The sequence below is a fragment of the Psittacula echo genome (assembly GCF_963264785.1).
Source record: "Psittacula echo genome assembly, chromosome: 2".
In the NCBI taxonomy this organism is placed as follows: domain Eukaryota; kingdom Metazoa; phylum Chordata; class Aves; order Psittaciformes; family Psittacidae; genus Psittacula; species Psittacula echo.
In genome coordinates this window covers 136,280,520-136,308,389 of record NC_137737.1, presented here as the reverse complement: position 1 = coordinate 136,308,389, position 27,870 = coordinate 136,280,520, and the positions used below count along the sequence as shown (strand labels likewise).

At 41.3% G+C, this 27,870-nt stretch overlaps 1 protein-coding gene across 1 annotated transcript; it reads left to right on the top strand.

The window, feature by feature from the left end:
• Window positions 1-22,587, top strand: CDH17 (cadherin 17; the record flags this gene model as incomplete). Its single annotated transcript, XM_080610253.1, has 17 exons — window positions 1-45; window positions 2,801-2,899; window positions 3,552-3,689; window positions 5,231-5,369; window positions 5,678-5,836; window positions 6,517-6,716; window positions 8,424-8,555; window positions 9,381-9,531; window positions 10,160-10,375; window positions 11,771-11,847; window positions 13,268-13,459; window positions 14,465-14,709; window positions 16,523-16,653; window positions 17,789-18,025; window positions 18,965-19,081; window positions 19,183-19,299; window positions 22,478-22,587. The coding sequence occupies 17 exons, from the start codon at window positions 1-3 to the stop codon at window positions 22,585-22,587; spliced, it is 2,505 nt and encodes an 834-aa protein (XP_080466379.1).
• Between the last annotated feature and the right edge of the window lie 5,283 nt (window positions 22,588-27,870).

Below are 27,870 nucleotides of genomic sequence, written 5' to 3'. Positions count from 1 at the left end.
ATGTTTAAGCTATGTGGACTTCAATTTCTGCTTATCATTCACCTGGTGAGTTACAGCTTTTCCTTTGTTTATCTGGGAGCAAATGGCAAAGGTTACCTGTGAGCCTCTGAGCTCCAGTCCGTGGGGTGTCCCAGTCTGCAGGTCAGGCTGGCAGAGTGCTCCAGCAGAGCAGCTGTAACTACGGGTGCAGGAGTACAGCCCTGGCACATGTGTGACCCATGGCCAAAAGCTAAGAAGAGATGTCAATCATTAGGAAAAAAACTTTAAAAAGCCTAAAAGACACATACTTACCCATTTTGCCTCTTGTACTTCCTCCTTAGTTATTTCTTTTTTTCCAATGACTGGGTTTCATGCTAGGAAAGAATTAAAAATAATGCAACAAACCACCGAACAGTGAAGACATCTGTATCATGTTCTGTACTATAATCTATACATGTGCTGACATATTAAATGTATTCCAAGACATATAATGGCACATAGTTTAAACCATTCATCTTAATTATATATGCTCATTATGTTGTCTATATAAATCTCTTTTCAGAAGATTTTCTGGTGCTGAAATATATTAATTGTGCTATTTATGGCTGTCATCTATTAAATTAAATAGATTGACGTTTGTGAAAGCTACAGTGGTGTCTTATACTTTACAATTGAAATTGACAGAAAAGATAAAAAAAGGAGTCAAATTCAAGTCTATTAAAAAATGCCTCAGAATATGGAAACCCCGAGGGGTGGGATTGATGTACAGTAGCGAGTACCTCTTTCTTCCTTCCCATTTCAAAAGCTGCTGCCCGTAGTAGTACTGGCCCACAACGAAGCCGCTCTGCAGGCATTACAGCCATTTTCAAAAGGGATGCCAGCCAGATACTGACCAAGGAGAAAAGCCTATTTCCCCATCAGGCCCCCGAGTATTGATTCATGCTGTAGACATACGCTTGGAAATATTTATGGTCCACATAAAGTAATTTTAATCCACAGGAAGAGATATCTCTTATTTGCTCCACAGCCTGCACTTTGAACCCTTTGGGTTTTATAGCATCAGCCTTTGTTCTTCCATGGCGGAGAACACGACCAAGCAAAAGCCCTCCACAGAACAGCCCTGGGAAAAACCTCCAGAAGCCAGGCTGTGCCCACCAGTGCGAAACAGAAACAGCCACAGCAGGTTAGATCTAAGGTCCTGCTGTCTTGTTTCAGGCAGAGGCCAGCAGTCAGCATTTAACAATAATGGTAAAGGATAGCTGTAAAGTATTCTTTCCTGGTATGTGAACCAATTACATGACTTTTTCTTTGACATTTTTCTACTGTTGTTCGCTAGCATCTCTCCTCCTCCTTCCCCAGCTATCACTATATTCTAGTATTCCTGTTTGCAAGAAGAGGCACAAACTCCTTGTAGGCGAGGAGGGCAGCATCTCTGGCTATTATTAAGCAGAATCTGGTGTTATTCAAACATGACTTGTGACACACACACACAGAGCAGCGCTTTAGGGTAAATCGTGCTGAACTCAGTCATGTTTTTGTCATAGACAGAATTAAGTTTTCCCTTGGTAATATGTAGACTGTGCTTTTCTGTTAAGTCTGAGTAGCTGTCCCAGCAGCAATAGCACCAAACCCAGGGGAAAATTCATGCAGCAGAGAAAGTGCACTCCCAGAGCCCAGCTCCATGGAGCAACAGAGAGGGTGGCAATGGCACTCCAAATCCATAAAGCAAAATAAAGTCATTTTTACTCCAAAAGAAATGGAGTTTTACCTGTGCAGCCAAATGATGGAGACCTAATTCTGACAGGCAGCTTCTCAGCATTAGCAAGACCTTGGTGACAGGGAGAGAAGGGTAGGCATTCAGGGGAGTTTCTTCTTGCATGTGGAGAAAGAGGCTGATTATCTGAACCACAGGATGAATTGTCTTGTGTGCAAGGGCTGCTCTGGGAGGCTGATTTTTGCTTTCTTTTTCTTGTTTGAAAACAAGAAAGGTACTGAAATGTTAGGGCAGGAGTGTGTGAGGAGGTCTTTGGGAGGGGGTGGTTGTAAAACTCATATAAAACTCAAAAAAAAGAAATTGCCAGAAAAAGCACCATGTGAAGGCATTGTCAGCCATTAGGAAGAAAACAGACGCTGAGACAGACTTACAAGGCATTTTTGCAACAAGGTAGAAGCCAAAGATCAGCAGGATGTGTTTGCTCTGGCTGTGGTCTGCACTCAAGTGCAGCTGATGTGAAGTCACAGGGCTCAAGCAACTTTCCCAGATGCTGGGGTAGTAGGGGACCTGGGGAGCTCCACCTTTTCCCCTTTCCTTACAAAAAAGGGTTGGATTTACTCAGGAAATTACAAGGGGTGCAGCCCCAGTTCCTTCCCATCCCCAGATGTGGCACCGGGTCTCCCAACACACTTGTGGCCATGGGACTGTGTGGCTCCTGAATGGGATGTGGCTGGTCCTGCCAGGGACCAGGAGGTGGTCCAGAAATGCTTTTATGAATTTCTTCTTGCTGTCAGTCTCCATTCAGCTCTTTGGTGCTTCTGTTTGCTCTTGAACGTAGATCAAATCTCATGTAATTATGCAGTGGTCAGAAAAGGGTAGGGCCCAAAAGTTTGTTTCCAAATTGATTAATAAATAACACTGCTTTTAAAAATAAATGTACGCTAAATAACTCAGAGGTGTTCAGCACAAACCAGAAAGAGTCTCCTCCATTATATTACAGCAAAATAACTCTCAAGAGGTTCAGCTGATGCAGACCTGATGTTTGTATGTGGTGACAGCAGACATCCCTCATCTGCTTTCCTCCATCCCTTTCTCTATCTCTCATAGGCAATGTGCCAGAGTCTGGGGGACCTGCATGTGACTGGGCCTCTGAAGGACATGAATTTCTCTATTCCAGAAGGAGCGGGAGTGCGCTTCATTTACCAGGTAATCAAGTGTCTCTTGGTAGCCAGCCCAGTCAAAACCCCCGTAGTTTGCATACTGACCTTATGTGCAGTATTGTTATCTGTGCTGGTGGGAAGAACAGTCCCCTGAGAGGATCTGAAATTAACTTTGACTTCCTCTATCTGGGAATTCAAGAGTCTGCATGCAAAAGACATCAGACAATCCCTTCTCAAACACATTTTGAGATGATATCCAAAGACAGGGATTAATAAAACCAGCATTCCTAGAGAATGGGTTTCCATGTAACTTGTGTCATCATTTTCCTTCAGCTCTGAGGTTTTCTTCCCAAAGCCATAGCCACAGAAGGACAGATCCGGCTCCCATGCAGATGGAGAATGTGTCATTTTTTTCCATTCCTGTGCTCAAACAAAGCCTCGTCCTAAGCAGACGTTTGCTTTGGAAAGAAACCACAACTGGGATTTCCTGCAGCATTCAGGAAATAATGTGAAAACTCCTCTGTTGAGGATCAGAAAAGAGCAGACTTGTTTGAGCAGACTCTTGGAATATCATTCCCTCAGCCAAGCACACTGTTGGCCATAGATTTTAAAGACATAAAAGCATGAAATTGTTTTGGTTATGGTGAAAATGCTGAAAAAAGGGGATGAGTTTTTCCTCTGTTTTTTCCCCATTCTAGTTCACATCTGAGCCACCTGCTGTGAGTTTTCTAGCAACTGGAGAAAAAGATGGAATAATTGACATTGTGCCAAGGACAGGCATCCTGTACCTCAATGGGTCTCTGGACTGGGAGACTAAAGCAGTGCACAGGCTGCAGGTAAAAACTTGGTGAAAAATAGGAAGGGAGGGTTATTCATATTCACCCTTTTTTGGTAAACCTGAAATTAATGGAAAACTGCTGAAATTACAAATTCTTTCCTTTGTCTATGTTTACAGGCAGCTCTTTCATTTTTAATATTGAGCTTTGCTGACTGGCACATGGTTCTTATAGTTCTGAAACTATTGCAGGAAAATGCTGCTTAACACACAAAAGTTATCTTGAGAAAACAGAAATTACCCTGATGCCAACACCAGCACTTTAGTTCTTCTAATATGAGGAGGACTCTTGACTGGAAGTGAAATCTGGCCCCATGAATGAGATTCGCTTGTTAACCTTGAAGACTGATTGGGTGAATTCCATGGCTGGAATGGGAAAATCAGATATTGTAATCTATTTAGGAAGATTATATTCTGTTTAGTGACAAATGGTGTGAGTAAAAACCACAGAGGCACAGATCTAACCTCTGTTAGATAACAACAGAAAGCTTGTTTCATATGTGTCAGAGGCTATTAGATTAAAAAGCATTCTGTGCTTGTCCTGCTGTTACACTCTTTTCATAAGGGTGTCATTGTAAACACTATTGGGAGTGGGACAGTGGGTAGGCGGTCTTTTGTTCTCAGTGTACTGTTGTGCTTTTATTCTGTGTCAAAAATGGTGTTGTCTTATTCTGAGGCACAGGCTACTGAAAAGAAGAAGATTGTGAGAGGATCAGTATCTGAACAAAGAACATTATGATGTTTCAGCTAGCCTTAGCTATCTTTCTAAAGCCTAGCACTTCAGGTTTAATGGTTTCATGTTCTCATCTTTAAAGCATCCTTGGAATTAGAGAGGACAATTTTCTAGCCTCAGAAGTTATTAACCCTAAACATGGGAATCCTTTACAGACAAGTAATGATAGAATTGAAAAATTATACTTGGTTAGGCATAGTAACTAAGGCATAAAAACCACATTTTCCAATAACAGGTAAAATAATAGACATAAATAATCATAACTTGTTCTATTATATGCAAACAAAGTTAATTCTGACAGACATAATATATACTTGGTGCTTTAAGGTTGAAGAAATATAAAAAAGAAGTCAAATTGTTTGGAACGAAAATGCAATCAATCAGAACTAGGAATCAAGTTTTCTTTACAAACCCATAGATGAGTCTATTTTTCTGGTTGATACTTACAATAGCACACTTGAATCTGCTATATCATGTTGGGTTTTCTCCCTGTTCTTTAGAAACTGTCTATTTCTATTTAAAGAAAGTGTGTAGTCTAAGCTGTTCAAGAATACAAGTAGTCTGCTGAGACTGGAAGTGGGAAAATTGTTATCAGAAGTAGGAGTAGGTTATTTTGTTCTGTTGGCATTATATACTCTGGCAAATCATTATCAGTGAGCTACACCATGGTATATACCTTGTAAAAGGAGCCACCCAGTGATGACTCACAGTAAGAATGACTTAACATTTGACATCCTGATGTTCATTTGTGTCATTTAACTTATATACAAAATATTTCTGTGCCTTTTTTTTTTTTTTTCAAAATCAAGGTGGAAAGCCTGGATGAAAACGGAAACACAGTGAAAGGTCCATGTGCTGTTACAATATATGTGGAGGATATCAATGACAACCCACCAGAATTTGACCAGATGAAGTATACTGGAGCAGTGAGGCAGAACTCCCGTCCAGGTAGTTGTCATAATAATTAAATATTATAGTTAATGGGAAGCTGGGTAGATTAGTTTAACTACATTTCCTGACATCTTCTTCATCAACTGGTCTTCACAACTATTGGGAAAATACTATGCAGAGCTGGTGAGGGGGCTACCTGTGGGATGACACACCGGCAATGTAACCTTTACGCACAAGCATTGTTTACCACGAGAGACACATAACTTTCCATAAGCTGCCTTCCTAGCTTGAGAGCTCTGCTTGGATGGACTACATGTTGAGGTTTCAGTCTCCTCTTACTACTGTTTCTTCTCTAATCCAAACAGGCAAGCCCTTCATGTATGTTCACGCCACTGACCGTGATGATCCTACCACTCTCCATGCACAGCTGGTGTACAACATTCTTCATCATTTTCCCAATCCTTATTCAGAAATGCTTTTTCAGATTGACAGTGTAACTGGAGCAATCTCACCGAGTAGAATGGGTATGTAAAAAGATTCTTATTTGTCAAAAAAGCAAGCATGTGTTTCTGGGTGTACATAGGAGCGAAACAACAACACAGCTCTCATGTTAAATTCTGAATAAATGGGACATACTCCACTGAGGCCCTGGTTTTGGGGGAACTTTGTGTCCCACCAAATTCAAGGGAAGTTGTCAGAAATGGAGATTCGGATCTAAAAGAACACTGAAAAGAGAGGTAAATCCTCTGGCCCTCAGGACTACACTGAGCAATGCCTTGGGATTAATCCTCTTCCTTGAAATATAGAAACCCAAAAGCAGTAACATGAAAAACACAGAGAAAACTCAGCTGGCCACATAATCCCAACTGAATTGAAACAGTTTAAAACCCCCTGTGTCTTCTGCTGGACTGAATAGGAGCGCCTAACTGGAGTGAGGGATGTTCAGTGATGGATCTGCACAACATGAGACCACAGCACAGAAATCTCATGCAGTTATGTCTACATGATGCTGTGCTGCATTGTGCAGAAAAGCCAAAGGAAATGGCTAGCTAAGATTTGGCACAAAGGCCAATCAAAGGAGTGAGTCTGGAGCAGATGAAGAAGCATAGTGCTTGTAGAAACAGAGTGCTTATAGTGCAATGGACAGATGAACCATCTCCACAGCCTCTGCTTCATTTCACTTGGCTCTTTGCTCTGTCTCTAGGCTCTTATTACTTAGATCCTCAAAAGCAGGACACCTTCACACTCGTCGTCACTGTGAAGGACATGGCAGGAACGACAACGAATGCTTTCACCAGCAGCACCGATGTGATCATCACTGTGAAAGAGAGCTTGTGGAAAGCTCCCTCCATCATTCACATCCAAGAAAACTCAACCCAGGCCCACCCTGTCAACATTAGCCAGGTAGGGCCCTTGACCATGATCCCTGTACCTCTCCTCAGTGCCATGGAGTTGCTTTTTCACAGCTGACCATGAAGGTGTCCCCACTGCACTCAACACCAGGCTCTTCAGAAACACTTTGGTACCTCCCTGTTATTTTTTGTTATATGGTATCCTTTGGGAATGATCTCTAGTTGATCTCATTAAATTATTGTTAGTCTGAAAGTTAATAGTTTGAATAAAATCAATATAAACATTAGAGTGACTGGACTTTGCCCTTCAGTTTGGAGAGGCTGTTAGCACTGCCTGTGCATGAAAGCATCTCATAGATAGAGGAAACATTTGGATAATTTTGTTGCAGTGTAATGACTGGAAGCAAAAGGGTGCTTTACAAGGCTACTTGGCACAATACAGAAGATAAAGCTCTTGAGACATCCCAAGGGAGCTCCCAGAGAGTTGGGACCCTCTGGAGGTGCCACTCTTCTCTCCTAATGGGATTCTTTGGGCACTTCCAGCCTCACTCTAACACCATGGGCCCTCTAGGCTTTAGGCAAACCAAGAGCTAACCTGTTGCAGGTTATTCAGAGGTTAGCTTCTTCTATCCATAGAACAGTCTGGCTGGGGGTCATCTCCACTGCAATCCTGGACCAAGAAAACTCTGCTGTGACCAGTCTGGTGTGATGCAGCACACCTGTTATATCAAAAGTACCTTGGCAGGACTGATGCCGTCCTTTGGCATTCTGCATTCTCATGGTATTCCTCTTTTCACAGTGCAAATGCAAAATACTTTGCTGATCACGGCAGATCAATAGCAGTGTACATACATTGGCAGTTATCAACTAACGGGCCAGCAGCCCTTCAGAAATGTTTGACTTTGAAAAATGCCTTGGCACTGACACTCAAATGCCGTCACCCCTTGGACATGGCAGGATTCCTCGGATTCTGTTTGCAAAAGTAATTGACTCAATGTTATTCCCATTGGCCTCAGTGTCTGTCTGAGGCAGTCCAGAGGGAAAACAGGTGAAAGAAAAACTAATATGCAATGGTGCTCCTATTCAGAGGTCACTTGTATATAAATTTCCTGTGGCAGCCAATGACATGTGGATTCTGCATAGGGGAAAATGAAATGCAGTTCCTGCAATATAGTGTATATATAAAAACCCCAGTAATACTGACTCCTTCATTAATTTGGAAGTCTGTTTACTACATTTCATTTTAAATCTGAAACACCCCCCTAAAGATACTTCATCACAGACTTTGATTCATATAAAGAGCACACAGACACATTTGTGCAAATAGGTACCTGGTATTAGTTTTGTTGTTCCACATCTCTGAATTAGGTAAACCAAAACAACAGTCAGGAATAGACAGTGTAAGGAGATGGAATAAATTAGTTTCAAGACATTCAAATATATATAATGCTTTTTTCTGATGTATCACCATTTAGCTCCACATCCCAAAACCCTTCCATAAAAAGATAAGTGTTGTAGCCCATATGGACAGCTGAAGAAACTGAGGTAAAATGGCTTCAACACAACAATTCAGAGAACAGAGGTGGATTATCAGCCTGGTTTTCTGCAGCTCATCCCAAGAAACTGCCAAACTGTTAATTTTCTGGTTTACGAAGCTAACAGGAATGCAATCTTTTCTGTTTGCGGTCCAGAAATGATCTTTGTTAAATCTCAGTCTGTGCTTCTGACTTCCTATCCTGACTCATTTTTGTGGGCTTAGGTGCACTCAAATGAGCAAGATGTAATTTATGACATCTTTGAAAAAGAAAAGCTGCCCCGGCTCCCATTTTCCATCGATCAGAATGGGGTTATTTACGTGACCGAACCATTGGACAGGGAAGAAAAGGATACTGTAAGTAAACACATAAAACCTCACCAATGGGAGAGACCACAGCAGGAAGCTGTTTATTGGTGTGGGACTAAATACAAGAAAGCTCACTAGAAAAGAGTAAAATCTTTGTTTCTTCTAATTTCTCTTTGGGAATGACTTGATAGATATGAGAGAACATTCATCCGCTACACTGCGAACAGCCTTCAGTTTAGTGCCCTACAACATTTCTTCATGCATCTGGCAGTAGCAATCACTGCCCATAGTGTATGTATAATGTACAATACAGACCAACCATGGCAGGGTTGTAGATGCGTGAGCAAGAGGTAGATGATGGCATTTGTGAAAGACAGGAGATTTGGATGTTTTATATCTATTCCAAATCCCAGGGGCCCAGGGATCTTTCCAGAGCAGAAGCAGAGTTTAACTTTCAGTTGCAACTGGGAAGTTGACCTATCTAGGGGCCTTTTAGACAGAAACCCCTCTGTCCTCTTTTGTTATTTGAGGAAATTTAGGCACAGAGATTAGATATGCTGGAGGAATCCTACCTCTGTATGTGACAGATGAATTTGCAAAGTGACGATAATGAGGTATTCCTGCTTTTCTTGTATTTTTGTGAGAGCAAGTTCAAAGTGCAGTGAAGTATTCAGGACTTAAAAATTCTTTTGAGATCTCAGACTTCAGGTGCTAAGAGATGATGGAAGAGTTCTGAGTTAAACAGAGTGAAAATACTGAACAAACTCATGAGAAAATACTTCATTTGCATGGAGCACTCCATAGTTACACATTTAAATGCAAAATATTGTCACATGACGTTCAAAACATCTAATCTCAGTATTCTTATTGCAGTATAACTTCTTTGTGATCACAAAAGATAACAAGGGAGAACTGGTGGACAAGCCTCTGCAAATTCATGTTGCGGTGGAAGACATTAATGACAATCCCCCTGTGTGCCAGAAGGCCCTCACTATAATTGAAGTTCAAGAAAATGAAGGTGGAGGTAAGAAAACAGCTTCTACTCATTTATGCATCCTTCTAGTCCTGTTATTGTTTCCAGCTGGGTGCATATAAAGCTAGAAAGTTTGATCCCAAAGAGTAAAGCGTAGCTGTCCTAGATAAATGTTTTGCTGTGCAAATAGCCTTGTTGTTTTCACTTCAAGAATTCATGTGGAAAGGGTTTCAATAACCTGAGAAAAGCAGACCCAAGACACTCACTTAAAAAATGCTGTTCCATATAAAACAGAAAATTGCATTTTCCACAACCACAGTTTTGGACAATTGCATAGAACGTAAAAAGAAAAGCACACCTCTTATTACTAATATCATATAATCTGTCCCCAAGTCTTCACATCAGTTATCTGGTTTCAAGGCTGAAGTATCTATTGTTAGAATCACTTCTTCTGATTAAAACACATGGCCCAGTCTTTTTGGACTGCCCCAAGCCCAAAACAGCTGGTTGGGATGCTAAAGGAAAATCTCCCAGAAGTTAAACAATTGTATCCTTTGCAGTGTTTTCCATGCAGTTGTATTTTTATTGCCCCTCTACTCTTTGCATTGATGTCACTGTTGTCAGCATGTACATCTGTAGAGGTAAACGACCACTGACTCTCGTCTCTCCTCTCCCACAGGAAGTAATATTGGCACCCTCTTAGCTACGGACAGGGATCAGGAGGACACCCTTAATTCTCGCCTGCAGTACAAAATTGAAAGTCAGGTTCCTGATGTTCCTGCAAGTAATCTCTTCTTCATTCAGCAAGACACTGGGATTTTGCAGTTAACTGGCCGTTCATTAAACAAGGGCATTGCATCCAACTATTCCTTGAAGGTGCTGGTGACAGATGCAGGTATGTAAATGCCTTGTGTTATATACTGGAATAATTGTGTTCAGTATCGGGAGACCTGGAGGATTCACTGGAGAGGCATTAGCACTGAGAGCTGGCTTGCTCTGGCATGGTACTGCCTTGTTCTTGAGATGCAGAGAGGTTAATCATGATTCATAATACAAGTATGGAAGGAAACCAGCTCCAGGGCAGAGCATGGCTAAATTGGGAAGCTTGTTAACATGTACTCCAGTAAGAGATTTCCTTCCACAAGGAAAAAATGTTGAAGAGATCATGATTGTGGTTTTCCCCAAAAATCTTTCAAAGGCACTTAAAGAAGAAAATCAAGAAATTAAACACAGCTGCTCAGAAAGTCCAGATAATGTACTTTAAAAGATTAGAAGCTGAAATTAATCTTCAAAAAGAATCTTGTCCATTATAAAAGTTCCCAGAAGTCTTTTGTGGTTCACTGAATGGAAAGGAAATCAAACCCCATACTAAACCTTAAAGCTTAAAGCTTTGTGCTGGAGTCCTCATAGTCAGGCAAAACTTGTGGATGGAGGAACTGGTATGTAAAGAAAGTAGTGTGACATATATGTATGTGAAATAGCATCATTTAGGCAGATGATATGAAAACCTTGCAGAAGGAGAAGCTGATGATTTGTTTTGGTTACTAATTTGAATTCCATCAAAACAGATCTGTTTAGAATATTCCTTAACTTTCAGCTTACAAAGTGCATCTGTAAAACACCAAAATTCAGCTACATATGGATAGCACATGACCAGAGAGAGTATACTTTTAAAATCACAACCCCTCATTGCTATGGGTGCCCTTTCTCAGGTAGCACTTAGATTTACATAGAACTAAAATTTAAAGCAACTTTTATGAATAAAAATGAGGGTGCTGCCTGATGACCCACCAAGAGGGCAAAGTAGCATAACAAGCTGGGGCTTACTTTTCAACATGCAGAAGTAATATTGAGAATGCTAACATAATTCATAGAATCATAGAATCATAGAATAGTCTGTGTTGAAAAGGACCTTCAAAGGTCATATGGTCCAACCCTCCTGCAATGAGCAGGGACATCTTCAACTAGATCAGGTTGCTCAGAGCCACATTCAGCCTGGCCTTGAATGTCTCCATTATCACCCTGGTAAAGGGATATGATGAAAAAAAAGTGAGGGACATGAAATGAAACAGGATGGGACAATGCTGAAGAAACTGGGAAAGTGAGCAGTAAGAGTGAGCTTGTCATTGACTAAGAGATATTGGAGACCAAGTGCTTCATACAACAGCAGGACTTTGACTGAATTGGGCAATTTGGCAGCGCTCACTTTTGCTCACAGTGAACCCTTTCAAAGGAAAGTTATTTTCAGCAGAAGGACTGCAGTGACGCTGTTTGTTCTCTTTCCACGCAGTATTCCAAACAATCTGTGACGTGCAAATACATGTCATCGACATCAATGATCAGATTCCCATCTTTGAAAAATCAGATGTGAGTATTTTGAACACCGTTCTTGATGTCCCAATAACTTTTGACAAATGTTTGAGCATACGTTCAATGTCTATTGAACGCAAGTGGGAAAATAACCATATACAGAAAAAGTAACAGCAATCTACTAGTGAAATAAAGGCAACATATTGCTGCAAACCCTGCATATAAATTCTATCTAGAGAGTGAACAGTGGGACAGACTCATAGTTCTGAAATATAAGGTAATTTGTTCAGTGGAAAACTATGTGTGCAGAAAGAAATTATTCCATTAAGGCAGTTCATTCCAGAAATATAAGTTCTGGAGGGAAAGGTGGAAGAAAAGGCTTTGAAATTAAATAAAGTAGCTAAATGGAAAAAAAGTTAACATCTCTCAAGTTCTCTTCCAAAACCTATATTAATGTATCCAAAAAAAGCCCACAAGTGAATGGAAATCAAAGGCTCTATTTTCTTTAACCAGAAACAGTAGTCCTGTGATCCATGCCCAAATGCACACCTGCTGGCCCTTGGTTACAGAATGGGTGTCAGGCTCTTGTTTCCTCCTCTGGTGGAGGTGCTGACAGCTGGCAGAGAGACCTGCAACCTTCCATGACTTCTGCCTGCTGGCCTAAGCCTCTCTGCAGGCGCTGCAGTGGCTGAAGTATCCACATTTATTTGCCTAAGCTACACCCACACTTACACGCAATATAGGGCTCAGGAGAGCTGTCTGGCCCATCAGGTGTAGATGTGCTCTCGGGGAAGTTGTGGTGGCTTTGCTGACTGCCTTCATGGCCCAGTTCTCTGTTGATGATGACAGGAGCTTGAACACAAGCAGATTAGCAGGCTGTTAACTTTCTTACCTCAAGGTCCAGGACTTGGTTTTAAGATGAGACTGATGGGTCAGGGCACACATCAAAAAGAGTAAATAGAACCGGGCTGCTAATGTTGCAATGGCCTATGGTGCATGGAACAATTAAATATTTAACAATCAGTGGCTATGATGCTTACTGGGTACAGAGGAGCTGTATTATCCCTACTCCTGTGAGAACTGCATGAACATGGAGTGGTTTCAATGAAGGAGGTAAAGGTTTGGGACTGTTGGTCACTGTTCACCCCTTGGCAGGTATCCCATCACCTTTGATAAATGTATGGCTAAAAAGGGGGATATAGCAATTTTGCAGAGACCCAGCTTGCAGCTCTGGGTTCCCATGGGCAGTGAGGTAGCTCACATGTATTGCTGCAGAACACTTCAGTAACGCTTTAGTATATTTTTCTGACCCGGTTATGTCTCTGCTGTGGAGTGTACCCACCACTTCCCTCTCTCACACAGCTGCTCTGGGTCAAAATACATCCGTGCTTGTGGGTCGCAACCTTGGTGTAGCACTCAAGTTTTATCTGCAGATGGTGGTCGGTGTGTTATGTATAAATGATCTCTCTTTCCTCAGTATCACAATGTGACTGTTGCAGAAGATCTCCCAGTAGGAACAGTGATACTAGAAATTCAAGCTACTGATGGAGATGAGCCTGGCACAGGGAGCTCCTACATCATTTACCAAGTGAAGGAAGGAGATCCAAATAACACATTCTTCATAGAGACAGATTCTGAAACAAAACGAGGGTTCGTCAGGATTAACAAGGTGAATAGATGGGTTTATTCTTCTCCTTTATATATATATGTATAAATATATAGCTGGCTCTGCTGCAGGCACTTTCTCCAGCAAAGCAGGCTCTGGTTGATGAAGTAGGTCTTTATGCACCATCAAGAGAAAAAATGGCACTATTTGATTTTGCAGCAGCATTTCTGGAAATGAGAAAGTCAGCTAAATGCTTCCACAGGCTGTAGTTGTGGTGGTAGGTTGTCATGAGGCAGGTCCTCCTCCCTGCTGGTGGCCTGGGCTTTTGCGGTGGGCGCTGCAAATGATACCAGCATGTCTCAATGTCAGGATGGAGAAGCAGTTTGTTCCTGTTGAGGCAAATGTTAACTGTGACAAAGCCAAGGTCAGAGAGTGCTGCAGCAGGTGATATATCCCACATGTTGAAAGCTGGAGAACACTTTCTCTGCACCCATTAATTTCAATAGCAATAGTGCTCTCCCTTTGAAATTAGCCTTCTCAAAGGTGCTTGAATGACGGGTCCAGAAAGACTATCACTAGTTTTTCAAGAGGTGAAGTGTTATTTGCATCTGGTTCACCTGCTGCTAGCCAGGCCAAGGGCAGCATTTGGTGGACCATATTCAGGCTCAACCTCAGTGTCTTTTTTTCCCAAGGAGGCAATTGTGAGAAACTCCACAATGTAATAACCCTCACACGAATTTTGTCACCCAGAGGTCACCCAAGGCCTTCTCGTACAGAGTTATAAATATTATTGCTGTAATCAGGATATAGTTATTGAGCTTAGTCAGGCAGGTGGCAACATTATTAGGAAAAGCAGTTGCTGAGGAGGCCTCCAAATGGGCATATGGTTTCATTTAAATTGACTGTTCCCAGTGTCATTGTGCTTCTGACAGCTCCCCCTTATTTAATCAGTGTATGAGATGCAGTCTCCTCCTTGAAAAGAGGGGGACTTTGTGGTTTCCCATGGGAGCTCCCCACGACAGTAGGGCCACTGCTTAAAGCACCTCTTTTCTTTCCTGATTTATCTAGGCTCTTGATTTTGAAACAGCTCCAGTGTACAACCTGGTGATCAACGCCACAAACCCTGAACCTCTGGTGTCAGGCGTGCAGTACAATTCAAGCTCCCTTGCCCTGTTTAAAGTATTCGTAACAGATGTGGATGAACCACCCATTTTCCATGAGACATTTTACAAAGGAGAAGTGTCTGAAGATGTTCCTGTCAATACCCTGGTCATGACAGTGGAGGCCTATGATCCTGAGGGGGATACTGTACGGTAAAAAAAGTGACCATGATTTGTTTATTAGATTTAGAAAACTGTTCTGAAAGAGGTACAAGGAAATCACACCCAATATTTGACAGCAGGAAAAGACTTTTACAAAAGTCTTATCTCCTAGTAGAAGGTGGAAGAGTGGCGGGGTGGTGGCCAGTGACCCACTTGGAACAGACTGTTGGGCGGTGCTTTTCTAACCAGCTTCCTCTCTGTGCTGTGACAAGCGTCAGCCAGTAAGACCTCCAAACCAGGAAACTAAAAGGGCCAATATATGTCTCGAAGGAAAAGGCAGAACTGGTCTGAGATTAACAGGGTTTCCAGATCCATAATGCCTTTAACAAATGAATGAAGCACATACTGCGTACCCCCAGGAACCAGTAGGGCAGTAACTGCTTTTCATGTTCTACAGAAACTGGACTGCAGAAAACAGGGCTTTTTCTCCACGAAAACACACAACCTGCAGTGAAGCTCAATTCTGTCACTGACAATTAATTAATTTTCTTTTCCAACTGCCAAGACAATATGCCTGCTTCCACTGTGGATGCAAAGCTCTGTGCCAGACAACTCTTATGCTTGTGAGGGGGATGCAAAACCTCAAACTGACCCATTCAGTGGCCCAATGCCATGTTGTATGATCAAGTCCCCTTGAGTCTCTGCCAGCTCATGGATGCACAGTGCTGCGTTGCATGGTGTAAATGTACTTTACACAGTAAAGTCAAATAAAAGAATTATTTGTGGCTCTTGCTGCACAATTCCCCGCTGGGATGCTGAGCAAATCAACCCAAACCAAACAATCCTTGAAATCTTACTAAAATTTGGCAAAACACCAAGTAATTAATGGACTTGAAGAATATGATTGTTAGGCCTCCCGTGGATTTTTATTCCCAGAGGTTTCTCATCTGGCTTTCTACTTTACCCTAGCTTTTGGGAACTAGCATGTTTGAAAGTGAGCCATATAGTCCAGAAGCTCTGGGGGATGATGACAGATGACAGGAATTCATACATACATAAACCACATTTCTGCTAAGAAATAGGTTAAAGGGCACAAAATAAAAAGTATAAAAAGCAAAAGATGTACAAGCATGTCAACATGCTGTTTCTAATGCAAAGGGTACTGAAAGAACAAAAGCATTGAATAGGAAGGTCAGGTCACATCTACTCAAGCAAATGCCTGTGCTTTACTGGGTCATATGTTCATGGTTAAATTTGTACAAGTAAATACCCAGAGACCTTGGGTTTTTTTAAACAATAATATAAAGGCAATTATGTGGTGATGTTTAAAGCACTCTCTGTTCCAAGGCTACCCTGATGGCAACTATAGGCTGCTCCAGACTGGTAGCAGATAACCACTGGAGTCCACCTTGGGGTCCAGGCTCCTTGCTGACCCAAAAAAGGACGCCTGGCTCTACTGCTCCCTCTTTCCCCCAGGCTTTGGCTTGTGCCCCAATCAAAACTAAGATGTGGGCAATGTAATGGGGAAAGAGAGACATGGGGTTGGAAGAGAGAACACTTTTGGACCAAAAGCTCAGAAGGCCCTAGACTTTGCAGTCAGGAGGAAGGCTGAGTTGCAATACACAGGCTGGAGGAGTGGTGGCGTTGCCATAGTGCTGCTCTCACTCTTACTCTCAATAATTTTGGCTTCCCTTCCTCTGTCTGTATTTCCTCTTTGGTTGTAGTCAAATCAGGACTCTTCAAGAACCCTCTCTCCAAGTACAATTGTGATCAAGTCTAAAATCAACGAAGAAGTGCTTGCTTTGTCAGCAACTTTTTGATTTGGAATAGTATATGTGATTTTTTTCCCTATCTCTTTCCAAAGATACTCCTTAGAAGGTGATGTGAGGAAATGGCTGAGGATTGATTCAACCACTGGGCAGGTATACACTGCTTCCACTTTGGATCGAGAACAACAAGCAATGTACACAGTCAGTGTTGTTGCATCAGAGCTAAGTAAGTGATGAAACAACTACATATGCACACAGAGGAATCCCCTGCTCTTACTGCTTTATGAGGAATTATACTTCCCATGTTCATGAAATTACAGGAACATGTAATGTATCCTTAGATGTTCATATTTCTTAACAATTTAACTTTCTCAAAAGAAATCTTGATGTTGTAGATAATGAGGGTTAAAGGAGGTTTCATGAAGTTAGCTATCGTATTTGCTGGAGTCGCACAGCACATAAAAAAGGCTAGAATTACTTCAGTGTTTTCAGCATTAACATTTTCTGCCACTTTTTTGCTCTATAGCTGTAAAGATTTTAGTCTTTCATGTAGGTACATTTAGGCGTCCTGAAAGCATACCTGGAGAGTAACTTGCAACCTTGTACAGAATTTTACTTTATTATGAATAAAACTGGTACACTAGTTAGTCTGAAATATATTATGGCTACTAGTTCCAACCATTAGAATCTTTCAAAAAGTCCATCTGGAGAGATGTCATTATGTGATTTACATTTAATAGATGTTAAAAACTCTGGACTATATCTGATTGAATTAGGTACAAATCTAAAGTTCCTTTATTAAAAACAGATAAACAACAATACTGACCACTGTTTTTGGAAATATGGGTAAAGATGCAGTTCCTGTATGTCAGGAAAAAAGAATGTTTCCTTCAGCACCAAGATGGAGTGGGGCTGTTCCTGCAGGGACAAGCTGGAGAAATGACAGGGCTCTGTAAGGTCTTGGGCCCTGTGTCCAGGCCTTAGGCAGAATATTGACTTGCATTTCCTATCTATAGAAGAGAGATGGGAAAGCTAAGAAGTTTGTGTTCAAGAGTCTCCAAAGAGCACTGGTCACCTTGGATGTAACCACCTATCAGATGTAATGCTGATGTGGCCACTTACCGGATATGATGATCTATCTGCCTCCTTTCACTTACTAGTTTTATAGTTAGCAAAAGCAGCTGGCATGAGCCCCTTAGGGTGTCCTGAGACCTTGCCTCTGCAGTCTGCAGACAGAATCCTACCTTCCGCTGCCTGCCTGATGGTGTACCTATAGAATAGCTGCAAATGCAACAGCCCAGCCTGTGTCCAAGATGTGCATGCAACTTTGCATTATCTAACTATAATATCTAACTCTACAGACAATGCAGCTCAGAAATCCAAAACAACCTTGACGCTACAATTACTTGATGTGAATGATAACCCTCCTCAGTTAGCCATGGATTATACTAATTTCTTCTGCCATCCGTTAAGTGGAGGAGAGAAAGCTCTGATTCAAGCTACTGATGCTGATGAACAGCATTATTATTCAACATTTACTTTTTCTCTTGCGGATGATATGAATACAAGAAATAGCTGGGAAATCTCAAAAGTCAATGGTAAGTTAATAAAGCTATTATTACAATAATATGGGACCCTTTAAGTACTCTGGGAAATGTAAAGAAATATTGAATTCCTTTTCATTACTATTATTGTATATCCAGTATTCCATGCAGAAAAAAAAGAGGTTGTTGAGAAATTACATGCATTTTGACATGTATTTATTTGAGCACCTATGTCATTATTTTTTCCAAGACATTATATCCATTATGTTGCAAACTGAAATTTCACTAGTACTTCCAGCAGAAGAAACATATAAGAACAAAATATACTCTGTGATTAAAGAACACAAATCACTTCTGCTATTGAAATAGAGCAGTTTGCAAACTGCCTATTTCTGGCATTTCATGTACAAAGGGAAGTCATGCCTCACCAAGTGGAGTTATTTGAAGGGGGGTCAGTAAGTGTGTGGATAAACGCTTGGCCAATAGGGCCTGTCTGACTTCCTACCAGATACTTGATGAAATGTCCCATTATAGAAAGCTGGGTTGTCGTGATGTGAAAGGAGCAAGTTTTGAAAGGATAAATCATAAGTTAAAATTGAGGAGCTGGAGTAAATGGTCAGCTCTTGCAGTGAAGGGAGTTCATGTACAGTTTGCCAAAGTGTTTTTGGAGAATGATTTAACTTGGTTAGGACTTCTATGGTTATGGGGGGGTTATTCTTGGTTTAAATGTGATGCTTTCATTGTAGTACTCCCCAAAATCAGATCTGGCCTGTTGTGGAAATTAGGATGTTAATTCTAAGACTGTTTGACACTGAAGGCCAGGCTAGTCCCTTTTGACTTAATATCTGCAAACCAATGACAACTGGGGTGGGGGAAAACAGGAACTACCAACATGTACACAGCAGCCTTAAAAAACAGCATTTGCAGCTGGTGTGAATGTTGAGCTACATTTCTTTCTTGTGCTGACATGAATGTTCCATTTCCTACTTACAGCTACTCATGCTTACCTCTCTCTGAAACATGCTAACTTTGAAGAGAAGGTGTATAATGTTCCAGTAATAATTAATGACAATGGAAAACCACCTTTGGAAGGAAAAGTGAATGTTGAAGGTATACGATGCACAGAACTGTTCACTTCAAGACAACAGTTGCTTTTATGAATAACCAAACTGGTTAACTTCTTATTAATCTCATGGCATTTCTTTTTGCAGTAAACATCTGCAAGTGTTCAAGTGAAAAGTCATGCTTTATTGAAGTAGAGCGTCAGCACTCCTGGCCAACTGCTGGCCAGGCAATTGGGCTTCTTATTGGGGTTCTGCTCATCATTGGTATGTCAATTTTCTTGATGGTGCTGCTGCATTTCTGACACTCATTTGCTTGTTGGGTGGAAAGATGTCATGAATGTTGCAGAATGAGCAAAAGAGAGAGAATCTCATGATTGTGCATCATGACTTCTCCAAACTTGTAAGGTTTTGGTCATAGGAATAGCTTTATTTTACCTGTCCTAGATCAATGTACAATGACACAGCAAACAGCTATGACAGAAGAAACTGCTGCACTGGTAACATATTATGACTTCATTGCTACCTACTGCCTTTTCCCTGTCAGGAAAAGGACTGGAGCCCTTAGATTTTAGTGAAAATAGTGAAGCATCCAGGGAGGTCATGCTTACAATGTCTGTACCTGTAGCTTACAATTATGATTTTATCACCCATTTCACCTTCTTAGCTTTCCATTTTTCGTATGGATAATTGCTTTGAGTTGTGGGAATCTGGCATTTGCATAACCAAAGCACAGTTACATAGTTAAGCAGTAGTGAACAGTATTATGTTCTTAAAGGCATGAGCTGATGAAACTTTAACAAATAGCTTAAAATGTTTTCAAAACCAAGAAAAAACCTTTTTGGGGGTATAGGATAGGACACGACAGGAGAAGACAGGATAGAATAGGATAGGATAGGATATATCTGTTGGAAGGGACCTACAATGATCCTCTAGTCGAACTCCCTGACCAATTCAGGGCTACACAAAATTTAAAGCATGTTGTCAAAGGCATTGTCCAAACACCTCTTAAACTCTGACATACTTGGGACATCAACCAGTTCTCTAGGAAGCATGTTCTGGTGTTCGACCACCCTCTTGGTAAAGAAATACTTCCTAATATCCAGTTGTAGTCCATTTATTCTTTAACTGTCTTTCAGTAGTATGATCTTCCCCATAATTTTTCCAGGAACTGAGGTTAGACTAACAGCCTGTAGTTCCCTCAGTCTTTCCTCATGCCCTTTTTGCAGATAGGAATAACACTGACTACTTTCCAGTCAGCAGGGACCTCCCCAAGATTCCCAAGACCTTTGGTAGATGATCGAGAGTGGTCCTGCCATAGCTAGGTTCCTTCAGTATTCTCTTTATCAGTGTAAATGCAAAAGTCAATGAGGATGGGATCCAGTTCCCTAGGAAGTGAAGAGCAAGAAGAATTCAGTACTCAGTCCTGTGTGATTTTTGAATGTGATGGTCACAAGAGTCAGGCTGGGAAACTACGACTCAGCTGTAGAGAGGGGAGGAAGCGTGGAAAACCCATGACAAAAATCAAAGAAAAGGAATTAAATACATTACAGACCTCATATTTGAAAAAGTTGGATTAAATTAGAGGATAAAAGAGAAAAAACCCAAGAATTATATAAGTTAACATTAGCTCAATTCTAAAAGAAGAATGAGCTCCCAAGAACAAGTTCAGTACCTAAAGTGACAAAACCAAACCTCTGTGTTGATTTTCTTTTCTAATACACAAACCCCTAAAGCAAGAGAAAGTGCCAATACATATGTGATGCATATGTGTGTGTCTTCTGAAGGTAAAAAGAGAAAAAGAAATCAGTGAACTTAAAATGGAAGAAGCCACACTCAGACCATGTGATCGACAGAGAAACCCCTCAAACTGCATCTTTATCATCTCTGTTCAAGCTTCTCATACCATCTAATTCTGCACAATGCCTTATTCTTATCCCTCACTTAGTTTAGTGTCACATTTAAGTGAGAATTATGTTGGATAACTGACTGAAGATGTTTTCATTACAAGAGAGCTGGTCAGCTTCAGAGAGCACCACAAAAATTGTTACTGCTTTATGACTTTTTAAAAATACAGTGTATGTATGTAGCTCATAAAGGAATTTAGAAATGAATTCCTGCAATGGATATGCAGGGTTTTTTCAATAGCAAGTTATTTTCACTGTAAACACAAAATCAGATGATGGCCTCTCAGGTGGATGTAACAGAGGCCAGAGATGGGCAAGTAAAAAATGAGAAGTATCCAAAGATTTTATGAAACCTGGGGAAATCACAAACATTGAGTTTGGCCTTGAAACTCGGCAGATATAACCATAAAACCAGCCATCTCCTGGAGGCCTGTCTGACACCAGAATGAATTCCTGCATGAGCTAAGGACTCTCTCAGACCTCAGCATCTTTAATACCAAAAGCAAGGATCTTTTGCAGTCTTACTTTCTGTAAGAGCATAGACACTGGAAAACAAAATACAGCACAACAAAAAAATAGACCCCAAACCCAAAGCCAATCCTTTCTGATGGGAGAAACTCTTTCATTGAGACAAACTGTCTCTCTCCTGGAAGGTGTTTCTCCCACCGAGAAGAGGGTAGAAGAATAAATATCACATGTCAGATACTAGGCATGTTCCTTAAGCACTCAGATACCACAAATACGAATGTGAAATATGACCCACTACAGAACAGATATTCAGAGAATGAATGGGACAAGGGGAGTAGCTGAGCATTCCTATAGACTTTAGTAAAGGAGCAATGAGATGTTGAAAGTGATAGGTAATCTAACACTGAGAGGAAATAAATTTACATAAATGTAGCAAGGTCATAATGAATTTAAAAGACCAAACAGAAATATATACATTAAATATGCATATTTGATGTGTATATACACACATACATATGTATATATGCATTTGCAGACATCTAAATGCCTTAGATTGGATATGGCAAGTGACGATAAAGGGTATAAATATTTCTGTTCCAAGCCAGAAGAAAATTTCGATCATTCTTGGCCATAGGTGCATAAATCTCTGGGGTCCATCAGTTATTCCTAACAGATACCAAGGACTTCCAAAAGAACAATTTTGCTGTCAGTTGTCTCAGCTTTGCTGTGACAGAATTGCCATTCCAGTGGAAAAAAAAAACAGGGATTACAATTCAAGACAAACATGACAAATCACTGCTCAAGGGGAGAGGGGCTAAAAAAGACACTTTGCCATCTGTTCAGATCGCAGAGGAGAAGCTCTTCTTTGGGGAATGTCTCCTGAGACCTGAGGTATCTGATCATGACCAAGCAGTGCCTCAGGTCACTGTTGGTCCAGCACTGCATAATAATTCCCCAAAGCTGTTTGCTTCTGTTCAAGAGATAAAGGAGTATGGATATTACAGTGTGGGTGTCAGATCCGTTGCTAAAATGTCTTTTACCTTCACTGACAAGTGCCTTCTGTTTTTCAGGTTTTATTGTAGGGGGTGTGTTTTTTCACATGAAATACAAACAAAAGAATGAAGAGAAGAGCCATCAGAAAGATGTAAAGGATAAGTCTGAACTTGATAGGCTGGCTTAATGACTGTTCCATCAAGAGACAAAAATGCCCTTTGGGTTAGGAAGGAGTGAGCTTTGAAGATCCCAAAGCCCAGAAGTATGCAATCACAAACTGAGGATACAAACATGCAAAAGCAGGCTCCCAGGGCTTTGTCCTCACTTTTGTAGGTAATATTATTCAGTCATGAAACAAAAAATGCATATACATTTCAGCAGCGGCCATTAATAAGAATATCAGCTTTGACTGAAGTGTTAACTCATGACAACGCCAAATGCTGAGCTCCTGCAAGGATCAATACATGGCACCAGCCTTCTTTGTTTGGCAAGCTGAAGTACGCATGCACTTTCCAGAGGACTATGTTTTATGTAACTGCACATCTTTGGCTCTTTCTATCTCAGTGAGTTACTGAACAGCAGAATGGGGAATAAAGTCCTGTGCTACATTTGAAGATGTCCTGTGAAGCTGCAAGAATCTCTCTGATTCTCAGCAAAGGAGATCCCAAACTTACTGCAACCTGTGATCTTTCCTGGGTATTGCCTGCTTATGTTATGCTGGTGAATTTGTACTAGCAATATTCACTGGCAATGTGATATTTCTGTTTTTCAGTTTTGAAATCCACAAAGTATAACCAGTTTGTGAAGCACAAACTTTCTTATAGTTTCTAAGTTAAAAAATGCACTCTGAGTCATGTGGAGCTGGGTAATGTGCTGTTTTATCATACTGGTGCAGATATTGTTCTTGCCCCCTACACACTGGATAAGAATAAAAATGTTCTTTAAAGGTTTTAATGCCTTCTTATTTTATAAAAATTAAAAAAAGAAAAAAGAGTGCATGAGAGCGAACCATGGCTGCTTGGTTATCTATTGAATTTAACCCTCACTTTCATATAACACAGATTAAAAATGGCTCTCAGGACAGAGCGGTACATGTGTAGCTGATTCAAGATGCAATGATTGCTGGAGGCACTTACAGTAGAATGTATTTGAGCCCAGGATGACACTCAGAGAAGGAAAGCCTTTCTCCTGACAGCATGCCTATAGAAGGACATTTCTGGTGACAGTTTGAGGGAGGCTTTTCTTTTAAGCTATAAATAAAAGCTGACAAATATTGTGTTAAACTGAAAAGACAATATACTTCTGCAAACACTGAAGCAAAGGTCATATGGAAAAGAGTATGTTTGTTTACACATGATTTTTTTAATAGCTTTTGCATGCAGCACAGAACTAGAAAGAAAAGGGCACTTTTTTGGTACCATTGCATTATAATAGGTTTTCCTAGAGTGCTGCCAGAAAAAAATTTGCTTTTGGGCTTCAGTGACACAACCCAATTGTTGTACCTCTTACCCCAGCTTCCTCAGCTGCTGGAGCTCTGCTTTTTGCTGTGGGGCTCACTGCTGGAATGTATTTATTTTATGATGGGAATGCAATCCATTATATTCGGAAAGTATGACATTAAGTTACGTCAGTGTGTCCAGGCATCGGAATTAGTATATTGTTTTATAAATAAAGGAGCCAAAGTTCAGGAGTTGTTGTACTCAAGTATACCAATACAGCTTTATCTGAAGACAGGGAAAATGTGCAGAAGTTTCACTTTGCTTTATCTCCCTGACCTTTCTGTTTGTTATTTTTACTCAAAAGCATCTCCTATATTCAACAATTTCTTTTCTGGAGAAGGGTATAAAAAAAATGTCTTATTTACCTATACTCATGGCTGTTTGATAGCTGGCCTTATCCCTTTCCTCAGCCTACAAAGGCATTGCCACAATTTCTTGTGTCTCATGGGCTAATGCATTGTGCCATCTGCCTAGCTGCTCCTAGACAGTGAATAGCAGAGCTTCTAGGACAAACAAAAGTCTTCCCACCTCAGTGTCTTGACCACATCTTCAGTCTCAAAACCTCCCAATCTCAGTGTATCAGAGGTTAACACTCCTGCAGGTAGTTACCAAATGTGGTTCATGTATGGTAGGAGAGGTCTGAATGGAGCTGCCTTGAGCTGCTCCTTCTCCAGCAGCTGCCTTGAGAAAGCATCTCTAGGGGCTGAGCACATTTCCCTTTGCTGCTGCAATGACCTCCGGACAGCCCACACTCCTGCCTGCAGCACAGCATAGCCAGGGCCTGCAGCGCCCTGAGGGCTTCACCCCACCTGCATCCCCTTCCCCACACCACTTGCCCAAATTTCCCTGCACTCAAAGGATGTGTCATGTTCACGCTTGCATGGGCATTACCTAAGCAACGCAGCTGCTAACGAGCCTGCAGCTGGGGTATGATGGGCTTCTTAGTGCTTCTTGTACTGTGCAATATTCCTACCCTCAAAAAACCCCAAAACCGCCAAACAAACAAGCAACAAAAAGAAAAGAAATAAAAAAAAAACCCAACACATTTCCAACCCTGCCACAAATATTCCCATTTTCTTCACCCTCTTCCTGCCTGCTCGCCAGCCAGGACTTCACCCTTAGCCCTCTGGGGCTTTATTTAACCCAGTACTCCATCGATTCAGTCTTTTGGGAGCCAGACAAAAACTCTCACCCAGCCTTAACCCTCCCCCAGCAGCAGACTGCTGTCCCCGGCCTCCTTTCCAGAGGACAAATTCAGTTTTCTTTGGGTCTCTGGAGATGAAGAGAAGCAATATGTATTATTGTTCCTTCCCACCATGCTTCCCACCAGCCCCAGCTGGTTCCCAGGTCCCCGCAGGACCAGCAGATACTAGAACGTTTTGCCTTTGTACATTACATTTTGCTCTGAATTCAAGTTCTAAAGGATAAGCACTGCTTTTTGAGCTCCTCCAATTCCTGTCAATGTCTGTTAGTCACTGACACTTTTGGTAATAGCTAACAGCATATGAACTGCACTTTACACATGAAAGTGTAAAGATATAGACAGCACTGAAAGCAGAAATTAGTCCAAACTTCCAAAAAATAGTCCTCTGAAGTTGGCCACATTATTTTTTTCAGCAACTTTGAACTATTTCTTATATTCAGTTTGTATGTTTGAATAATAGGTATGGCATACCGGCATGATTTGCACACATACGCAATTCACTACAAACAAACTAGTAAGGTCTACAAGTATTAAAAGTGAATTAGTGCTTTAAATGCAGGATACTTAAAAGAATATTGTAGAGAAGATAAAGCTTTCCTGCTTTATATTCGCAGATTATCAGAACAACTTTAGACATTGGTAGCAGAAGGACAAATTTCGAAAACAGTGTTGATGGCTTTGGACTCCAGTTACAACCTTTCTGCCAAGAACAATATCACACAAGAAGTCCAGTGATGAAATCTGCTGAGAATATGTCCTCTGGCGCTGTTCCTTTCCATGGCTTCTCCTCCAAGCATGCAACATCTCATTACAAGGTTCACAGATAGCAAAAGATGTTTCAGTGCTTTCTAATTCTTTTTTACAAGATTAGAGACTTATCAGGGGTTTGATTACCTCCAGGATTAATGGTGTATATTAATTAAACTGTCATTATGCCTATTTTCCAACATTTTTGTAAATATAAACTTGAAAAGTACAAACAAGATTTTTATCTGGGTTTATAGAACAAACACCACGGAACAGCAGCTGTTGGAGGTGGGAAAAAGAGTTGTCCTTAATCCATGTTTTGAAGTACAGTTCATCAGCTCTGCTCACACGATCAAACACACAAGGCTGCATCTACCACATAGAGCTACTGCTGTGACTATTAATAGGGATGAAGATAAAGCAGCTGGTGGTGGCATGCGGAGGGCTGCGGGCCAGCCGTGCAGATGGGACTGCAGTGCCAACCAGGCTCCTGGAGCCAGCAGCAGTCATGGAGGGACAGACCCCTAGACCTGGGGAATGCAGGGACACATGGATCTTCACAGTTACAAAATGGCTTTATAGTGAGCTATGCTCTTGCAGTAGGCAGGCACCCACCATGGGTGGGAAACTGACTGGTAAAGGAGAATTGGTTTGGGCTAAAAGAGGATGAATGCTCTCCTAGTCCCTCTGTGTAGCAGTGAATACTAGATGCACCTCACCAGGAGTTTGAGAAGACTTTACTTTTAAAACCAAACCAATAACATCAAAAAAGAAAAACCAAAACCAAAACAGACACACACATTTATTCCTGGTGTTATTTCCTGCAGATTTGTCAGAACTGTGTGCTGAAATTAGCTAATTGCATGTGCAAACTATAGCAAGGAACCACACAATCCATAGTTACAACTCCTTCTAGACCAGACCTCTCATGCCTAGTCTCTAAATGTCATTCTAATTGCATTCACCCCCTCAGAGACATCCTCCTTCCCTATGGGCTGACTTTGGGCCTTGAACAGAGGATGCAGAAATCTGCATCTTAAATTACAAGACAAAGTCCTAGAGCTACAAAGACAAGATGTTCCCGTGTTCTGTGGACAGAGCTCAGACAAGGCAGGCACCACAGCCTGTGACCAAAGGGTTACAATGCTGCACACCCGGCAGAGCAGTAAAATACCATGGAAAAGTTCAGGAAGATGAACAACATCATCATGTCAAGGATCCTAAGCCAGGAAAAATACTTCCAGTTTTTTAACTGCATATTCCAAAAGCAAATCAGAAGATTAAAGGCAAACCAGCAGCAGATCTTTGAACTTGTTGCTGAACAGCATGTTCTCCCACTGATAGCGGAAGACTGTACAGTGTAAGGATATGAGCTACTCGAGCCTGTTCTGTTTACAGCTTGGGGGCCAGAGATAGGCAATACGTAAGATTGCAAAAGGATATTGCCACAGATGAGCTCAAGGGGAAGAAGTGTCATGCATTTGCAGCTAAGAAGATGACAACTATTATTGCCATGAGCCTCATGCATACTTACATCTAGTTCATCTGGTTATGATACCAGTATCATAAGTAGATTCCTCTTGCCATTCCTAAACCATTCTGTAAGATGCACGTTAGTGCTGAATATGGTCAAGAAATGTTTTTCCACAACCTCCTCCCCCAGTACACTGCTCCTCAGGACTAACATCTAACTTGCAAGTCCTGTAGGGGAGTGCAGGTCTAGCATGTCATTATCGGTTCTCAGAAATGAGGAAGAAGAATAGAAGCTGGAAGCAAGAAAGAGGGGTACTCTGTCTCTTGTGCAATAATCCCATTGCCAGATGAAGAGGCGGGGTCAGCAGCCAGTTGCTAACAGTCAGCATGGGCATACCTTCTGCTGTTTCTCCACCTGCCAGAAACAGCCTCTTTGAAGATTTCACACCCTGAGGTCCTCGTTGCTGAACTACATTCCTATGTTTGAATGGTTTCTTTTGCTTGGCAAAGCCAAAGTGACACAACAGCTGAACACACAAGATGTATC